This window comes from Haliaeetus albicilla, chromosome W (assembly GCF_947461875.1).
Source record: "Haliaeetus albicilla chromosome W, bHalAlb1.1, whole genome shotgun sequence".
NCBI classification, from domain to species: Eukaryota; Metazoa; Chordata; class Aves; order Accipitriformes; family Accipitridae; genus Haliaeetus; species Haliaeetus albicilla.
The window spans coordinates 44,981,979-44,991,044 of NC_091515.1; the positions used below are offsets into that span (position 1 = coordinate 44,981,979).

Below are 9,066 nucleotides of genomic sequence, written 5' to 3' on the forward strand. Positions count from 1 at the left end.
AGCTAAAAGATTTGCAGGACAACCAGGGGATCAGGCCCAGTCAGCATGGGTTCATGAAAGGCAGGTCCTGCTTGACCAACCTGATCTTCTTCTATGACCAGGTGACCCACCTAGTGGATGAGGGGAAGGCTGTGGATGTTGTCTACCTCGACTTCAGCAAGGCCTTTGACACTGTCTCTCATGGCATACTCCTTGAGAAGCTGGCAGCTCATGGCTTAGACAGGTGTACTCTTCGCTGGGTAAAAAAACTGGCTGGATGGATGAGCCCAGAGGGTTGTGGTGAATGGAGTTAAATCCAGTTGGTGGCCAGTCACTAGTGGTATTCCCCAGGGCTCAGTTTTGGGGCCAGTTCTCTTTAATATCTTTATCAATGATCTGGATGAGGGGATCAAGTGCACCCTCAGTAAGTTTGCGGACGACACCAAGTTGGGAGGGAGGGTTGATCTGCTTGAGGGTAGGAAGGCTCTACAGAGGGATCTGGACAGGCTGGATCGATGGGCCAAGGCCAATTGTATGAGGTTCAACAAGGCCAAGTGCCTGTCCTGCACTTGGGTCACAGCAACCCCATGCAGCTCTACAGGCTTGGGGAAGAGTGGCTGGAAAGCTGTGAGAGACTGAATTGTTATCTCGAGCTGTTTGTCTCAAAGATTGTTTGTAGTGAGAGACTGGGCTATCATCTCAAGCCATTCATCTCAAGGATTGTTTGCTGTGACGAGCCACTTATCCCAGAGATGGCTTGTTTAAGCAGGGCACTCCTCTGTCCAAAAGGACGATTACCAGGCCACTGAGGCATCCAGAGGAGGAGAGAGGCCGGAGCCAGCAAAAAATGTGGAGACTACCATTCTCACAGAAACTATAGTCTTTGAGATAAGATACTGGTTTCTGGAGTTGATCATGCGAAGGTCTTGTGATAGACAAAACCTGCAGCGTGTGAACAGTGCATGAACAATACATATGTGCATACCTCATCGAAATATGCCCTATAAAAGACCGTGGAGACAAGCCGTGGTGTGTACCCATCACCGAAGAATTGAAGACTGAGGACCAACGAGATGCCGCTGGATCCATGGTGGTGACTGTCCTTGCAACTCTATCCCAACTGCTTGCTTGATTTCTGCCTTTTCTTCCATTCTATCCTATCGCTACTATTTTCTACTTTTGATACTTTTGATAATAAAAGCTCTTTTGGGTATATGGCATTTGACCTCATTTGTGTCTTAATTTTGCTCTTGGGATCATATCAAAACCTTCCCCGACATTGTATTGGGACATTTAAATTGGCGTCACGGGCAGGATCCCTTGAGACGAGAGTGTCGTACTGTTTCCCAAATATGTGAGACCTCTCAGGAACCTAAGGGGTGTGGGCTTGTGTTGTGTTGTGCTGTGTTTGAAACTTTACGTGCTGCCTTCCTGAGACGACCGCTTCCCCACTTTATATAAGATGAGTGATAGTAAAATTGCCTCTTTGGGGAAAGAAGTTTTGTTTGATTCTTTAGAAAAACATAAAGCGCGTCCCTCTGTGCCTGGGGTAGACTGGGCTCAGGGCAATTGGTATAATCTGCAGAGCGTTATTGATCAGATGGTCACTTTACAGGAAGATGCCAGAGTGCGGTCGGGGAAAGGAAAAGCAATTGTCTGTGCCGTTCTTGGTGCCAGTCTGGCTGCAGCAGTGGAGGATAGGGATTGCCACCTCACTGCAGAATCTCAAATTATTGAATCCCTCCAAAACCTTGTTCAGTTCCTTCTGGGACAAGTGGTGGGATTAAAAGCACAACTTGAATCAGAAAAGAACCAAGTGAAACATTTGCAAATTGCTCTTAAGGAGCAGCTCCTTGCGGGTACTATCCATGAGGAAATTCCTCCAAGATCAGAAATTGGCTACCCCTTTAAGGACCTGCAGGCAGCAAAAGAGAGAGTGGAGAAGTTAGAGCTGCCTTCATTGCGACCCTTAGTCAAAACTGAATATATTTACGATGATGAGCAGGACCAGTTCCCCCAAGTTACAACTAAAGAGGTTACCTATACTGCCACTGAGTTGGCAAAACTAAAAAAGGAATTTGGCCGAACCCCTAAGGAGTCAGAAACGGAGTATGTGTGGAGAGTATCGTTGTCGGGGGGGGACACCAGATTATGTTAAGTGAAAAGGAGGCGGAAGGGTATTGGAGACCAGGAGTGTTTTTAACTACTGGGGATTACTGTGCCCCCTGGTCTTTAACCCAACGGGCAGCCTATTGGGCGGGAGGTTTGAACCCCTTGGAGAGGGGGGATCCCCTCACGATTAGGGGGACTGTTGATCAATTAGTGGAGAGTGTGCAAAAGGCAGCTTGTCTGCAGATGATGTATGATCAAAAATTGGAGCCTACACAGGAGTCCTCGATGATGATGTCGGTGGATCCTGAGCGAATGACTCCCCTTATAAGGGGACTCCCTGATTCTCTGAAACCGATTGGTATCCAATTACAAGGAAAGATACAGGCGATGCCCCAGGGCGAGAGTGTTGGGGCTGCTTTAGGAGGATTCATGCCTGATCAGCACCTCCAACCCCCAGATAAGAAAATGTGGACTTGGGGAGAAGTGGCGCAGGAATTAATTAATTACGGGCACAAGTATGGTCCCGTTAACCCTCCAGCCACCAAAATGGACACCAGGGGCTTGAGGCGGGCTGAAGTAAAAATAGTTCCGCACTCTGGGAGTGATAAGAGAACACGCCTTGCTAAAACACTGCGGGGGAGAGATATCCCAAACAAACATGGGAGCCCCTGGAGCACTGTTTGCACGGCCCCTTGGTCGGGACCGGAACTCAGCAAGTTACAAGCTAAGTTTTCGTGCAAGCCGGGTGAAACCGAAACTGAGTATTTGTGGAGAGTTTCTCTAACGGGGGAGGATCGGATACTGTTGAGTGATGATGAAGCAAGAAATTACTGGGGACCGGGAGTGTTTCTGAGTGCTGGATCGGCGGGTGATCAGTCGATAACGTCCCGAGTAGCCTACTGGGCTGGGGGTGCGGACCCCAGGGAGAGAGGAGAACCTGTTACTATCCAGGTAAAGGGACTGTCGGAGTTAACGGAGGGAGTGCAAAAACCCACCTGTGTTCAGGCCATGTATGATAGAGGGCAGCAAGGGATACCGATGACTGCACTGGTGGATCCCCGCCACCTTAGACCCTTTATTAGAGACCTGCTGGATGTTTTAAAGATACATGTCCAGTCCCTCACCCTCAGAGAAAGAATTCTGGGGGTCATTGAGTGCAACCAGCAGAACCCCCAGAAGCTGCCCACGCATGTGACGACTTGGGAGGAAGTACAGCACAGCATAGTAGTTCACGGGCGTGAGATGGGATGGGCGTAGCCAAGCGGTGGCAGGGAGGGCAGCAGGAAGGTCTGGCCAGCCAGTCGTAAACCCCGCCCCAAGCAGTCTCGAACCGGGTGGTCAGGTCGGAACTACGATCCTGGAAGGAATGGTCTCTGGCGGAAGGCACTGGCACTGGGGGCACCCTGAGCCGTGCTGCACGGGCAGTCCGCTGACGACATCCGGAAGCTGGTGAAATTGCTGGAGGGGAAAGCTAGAGACCAAAGGGAAGTGCCAGCTTTCTCTCAGGAAGAGAAACGGGACCCTTTCGCAGCACTGCGAGAGGAACTGGAAGGGCTAAAAAACTAGGAGCTGTGGTTTGGGGTTCAGGCCGCCCAGTCTGCATGGTCAATACTTGCCAATGGTCTGCTGATAAAGAGCCTTATATACACATTCCTGTGGGCCCAAAACAGATAAGTTTGGAATTCTTAATCGATACAGGAGCCCAAATTAGTGTTTTAAATGAACGACAAGCTAGTGAGCTGGGAATTAGGCCATCAAGAAAGGCTATTAACATTAGAGGAGTAACAGGGGCGACAGAAAAATGTCCCATAGCTCCAAATCAACTTTGGTTACTGGGGGAAAAGAAAATGACAGCTACGGAAGTGGCTTTAAGCCCCTATGAGGGAAATATACTGGGATTTGATGTGCTGGCAGGCAGACAGTGGGACCTACCCAATGGTAGGGTGTGGAGCTTTGGGGGCAAGGAGGCAGAGGCTATTCATGTGAGAACATTGCAGGTTGCTCCTGCACTACCCCAATCTAAGGTAACCCGTGTCCCTCAATACCCACTTCCAGACGTGGCCAAATGGGGCATTTCGGAAGTAATTAATGATCTGGAGAAGAGAGATCATCAGTTGCACACATTCCCCTTATAATTCTCCTGTTTGGCCAGTCCGTAAACCAGATGGGAGGTGGCGACTAACAATTGATTATAAAAGATTGAACAGTAATACCCCACCATTAACTTCTGCTGTCCCAAGTATTACCTCAGTGATAACAGCAATACAGGCTGCAGCCCACCCATGGATGGCTGCTTTAGATGTCAAGGATATGTTTTTTATGGTTCCCCTAAGGGAAGAGGACAAACCCCAGTTTGCCTTCACTTGGGAAGGGACTCAATACACTTTCAATCGACTTTCCCAGGGATATAAGCACTCCCCCACTATTGCTCACAATGCCTTAGCCAAGCTCCTTGATGCTGTGGAAGTATCATCAGGTGTCCACATATATCAATATATAGATGATATCCTAGTTGGTGGGGACAACAAGGAACAGGTAGGGCAAGCTGCCCTCCATTGGTATTTCTCCTATGACTTTAGCAAAACCCAGAGGCCTGCATGCCTGGAAAGCCTTGGATGGGAGTGGAAAGACTCACTGCATCAGTGCCCGGTGGATAATCCCAGACTTCTAACCCTGTGACCCGGTTTTAAGACTGAGGCCTAGTTTGTGCTTTCTTTTAGGGCAATGAAGAAACGAGCCATTCCAGTGCTGCTACTGGCAGTGATGACGGTGGCAGGTGTGGATGGTGAAGATCTCAATGATAATGTCATGGCAAAATGATGGACATCAATATATCGCGAGTCCTTGACCTCGCATGAGAGCAATGTAACAGTTATAGTTGGAGGTTCAGATTGGATGGGGAGGAGGTTATACTCATGTTGTTTATAGTTGGTCACCAGGTGCAGTAAATGCTAGTTCAGTATGAAACACCAGATATGACTATATCCTCCAACTAACCCATGGGATCACGGGGTGGAGTTGGAATGGTACTACAGTATGCCCTGAAATTCCATGAGGGCAATTGTGTATGGTACTCAAGGAACATTGATAGAGCATTCTAGAACTGAGTTTACCACTATCAACCTTAGCCAATGTTACATCTGGCAACTTGGGGACTCTTAAACTATCAGTTATATCAGTAAAATGACTATCAAAAATTGGGCTGTATTGGATTAGATGCCAAAGAAAGAGAAGGGTATATGTAAAGTTTTGAACATGTCAATGGACAACTGCTGTGTTCACTCCAAATGTGTCAATGTGGCTTCAAGACTAAATCAACGAGAGAATACGACAAGAGACTCGGAGGCAATTGCTTTTGCACCAGGGACCAACTGCTTGGGAAAAGTTTTGATATATTCAGATTTTCTTTCATGGGGTGGGCGACCAGCCTTCTCTAATCTTTAATAATGCTTGTAGTTATGATTACTGTAATCTATATTGCAATCAGTTCTATCAAATGCTTGGTAGTGAAGCCTATACTAACGGTTAAGTATACTCCCTTAAAACTGTCCATATACTGGATATTCCTGTGTTCGATATTCCACTTCAATTCTAGACCAGAAGGGAATGATGGCCCACAATGAGTGTCAAATTCAGCAAAGTGCACCCCCTTTTAACTTTGGAGGCAAGAGGTGACTGTACCACCACTCCAAGGAAACCAGTCGAATCATGACTGTGGTCACGGGGTGGATTGTGGCAGTACACTCCCCCCACCCCCCATCCTGCCAGCAGGAAACGAAACTTCTCCAGGAAGGGAGAAGGCGAAGGAAACCCTGGAGGCCGCAGGTTGAAATTTGAACTGGCCAATCGAGACGCGCCAGGTACACTGAGGTGACCCTCCTGACCAATAGGGATTAAATGACCACAGGTCAGATTCGACAGGGGTATAAACGGAGTCCCGCTGGAGGACACGTTGGCAGTCCTCCTCAGAGCAGCAGGTCTGCAGTCAGGGACTCCCCCTCAGGCCGGGGCACCGCCCGAGGTAACTCCTTGAGGGAGAGAGCCCTCAGCTTTTAGGTGAATGATACATGTGTTTTGGAGCGATCACTTTAAATCTTTGGGATTCTTAAGTCAGCTGTGTAGTATTAATTCTCTTTACATCATTGAGCGTGTGGTTTTATAAAATGTTACCGGACTTCTAACTTGTGCTGAAGAATAAATCTGAGTTTTAACACCTATTGGATTTGGTTAGTCATGTATCCGTAACAATGTTCGCCAGGCCATGTCAGCCTCTTTGCAATGTTTGCAGCAGTTTGAAGATCAGTCCCAAATCTACACCAGTTATCATTGTGATTGACAACTTTGTTCTGTCTCCTGCCTCTGCTCTTTGAAGAGCTTTGTGCCCCAGGACACACAACAGGAACTGTGATTCTAGAGAGTTTTTTCCATTGGCTCCTTTGAGGATGAAAAGAAGCTTTGTAAGGGGAGGCTTAGTTTACATTTCCCATATTATTGTAAAGGGAACTAGGCCTTAAGCCTCGCTGTTTCTAAGACTATTCATATCAGACATATAACTAATGATTAGAGATTGCTTTAGATGTTATTAATAGAATGCAGGTGCTTATAAAACAATATGCGTAAGCTGCTTATTTGTCCTTTGTATAGCCCTCACCATGGCTGGCTTAAAACCCTGTCAAGCTGAATCGACAGAAAAAGGATCATAGATCGTAGACCTAAGACATAAGAATAGATAAGAGTAAGTGACTTTGGTGACCGGAGACCTGAAGTTAGTGGTCGTAGGCAGAAGAAGAACCAAGACGAGATGATAAGAATCAGTCGAGACAGGAAAATGTATTGGACTTTTGAAGCTACTGGAGAATAGAGAACTGAGAGTTCATGGAAAAACACCAAGAACACCAAGAACTTCTTTTGACAAAACATCAATTGTATAATGTTTTGTAAAATCGTATATATAGAAAGCATTTTTGAGTTATCCTTCACCATTCACTGCGGTGGTGGCCCAACTCTGAGTTGTTAATAAAGCAAACCTAGAGAAACCCATGACTGAAAATTCTTTAACAATTATTCATCTGCAGAAAGGTTTGCGAGAATCAGTTTATGTCTAATTACATCTTTGTCATTCCACTTAGTCACTGCGTATGTCAGTAGCTGAAGGATCTGAGGCATAACAAAGCCTATCTGCTTTAGTTATCTTTCATATCAGATGTCTGGTATTGGGCTGCTATATCCATTACAAACTACATCAAAGTCCTGTGACTTTTTTGACATGGACATTTTATAGTGCCAGTCAAGCTGTGTTATGTTTCCGTGGCAAGATTTTGGTAGCAGGGGGGCTACAGGGGTGGTTTCTGTCAGAAGATGCTAGAAGCTTTCTCCACGTCCGACAGAGCCAGGGCCAGGCAGCTCCAAGGACCCATCACTGGCCAAGGCTGAGCCAATCAGCAACAGTGGTAGCGCCTCTGTGATAACATATTTAAGAAGGGAAAAACCACCTGCTATGCAGTAGCAGCCAGAAGAGAGAGGAGTGAGAACATGTGAGAGAAACAACTCTGCAGACACCAAGGTCAGTGAAGAAGGAGGGGGAGGAGGTGCTCCAGGCACTGGAGCAGAGATTCCCATGCAGCCCATGGTGAAGACCATGGTGAGGCAGGCTGTCCCCCTGCAGCCCATAGAGGTTGACAGTGGAGCATATATACACCTGCAGCCTGTGGAGGACCCCACACTGGAGTAGGTGGATGTGACCAAAGGAGGCTGTGACCCTGTGGGAAGCCTATGCTGGAGCAGGCTCTTGGCAGGACCTGTGGACCCATGGAAAGAGGAGCCCATGCTGGAGCAGTCTGCTCCTGAAGGACTGCATGCCATGGAAGGGACCCATGCTGGAGCAGTTCGTGAAGAATTGCAGCCCATGGGAAGGACCCATGTTGGAGCAGTTCATGGAGGACTGTCTCCCGTGTGTGAGACCCCACACTGAAGCAGGGGAAGAGTGTGAGGAAGATGAAGCAGCAGAGACAATGTGTGATGAACTGACTGCAATTCCCATTCCCTGTGGCCTTGCACCGCTCAGGGGGAGGAGGTAGAGAATTTGGGAGTGAAGTCAAAGCTTTTAGGTGACTGATACGCATGTTTTGGAGCCATCACTTTAAATCTTGGGGATTCTTAAGTCGGCTGTGTAGTATTAATTCTCTTTACATCATTGAGCCTGTGGTTTTATAAAATGTTATGGGACTTCTAACTAACTTTTACTGAGGAATAAATCTGAGTTTTAACACCTGTTGGATTTGGTTATGCGTGCATCCGTAACACCTTCTTGGCTCTTCTTTGGGTATTACAGCCTAATCCCATCTGTCTTGCAAAGATTTTGGGTCAAGCCAGCACAGGGTATAAGAGAAATTGGATTACAGAGGGCCACATTCTCTCTGGTATAATAGGGAAGATAAGAACTTTGCAGTGTTGCTCCTAGTTAAGCAAGTCTTATCATACATACATTTTTTTATCTTCAGGAAGGCAAGCTGCCCATGGAAAACCTCCCAAAACTTTTATATAAATCCTTTACAGCCCATGCCTACTAAGTTAAAAAAAAAATAAAATTAAAAAAATCATTGAAAGCAAGAAAGAGAGAGGCTATAAGGAAATCTATCTCTATTGAACCTAAAATGAAAGTCAAGAATAACCCAATTTTTTTCAGGATCTTCCAAGAGAATTTATCTATTTTCTTCAGCTAAATTAAAATGAACCCACATGCTCAACTGTGTCTAAGCAAAAATAGTTACCATGGTTACAGTGGAGTTTATCTAAATGTAGTAAAGTATATGAAATAATCAGCCAAAATCATAGAATCATAGAATCATTTAGGTTGGAAAAGGCCTTCAAGATCATCAAGTCCAACCATCAACCATGCCCACTAAACCATGTCATGAAGTACCTTGTCTACGTGCTTTTTGAATACCTCCAGGGATGGTGACTCAACCACTTCCC

The 9,066-nt window shown here is 46.5% G+C and overlaps 1 protein-coding gene across 1 annotated transcript; it reads left to right on the forward strand.

Moving 5' to 3' along the window:
* Positions 1 to 1,304: 1,304 nt before the first annotated feature.
* LOC138683421 (uncharacterized) lies at positions 1,305 to 3,657 on the forward strand. The gene is given in 3 exon segments (XM_069775138.1): positions 1,305 to 2,122; positions 2,125 to 3,300; positions 3,517 to 3,657. Coding segments are annotated over 3 exon segments (1,998 nt in total). The 5' UTR covers positions 1,305 to 1,441.
* The last annotated feature ends 5,409 nt before the right edge of the window (positions 3,658 to 9,066 follow it).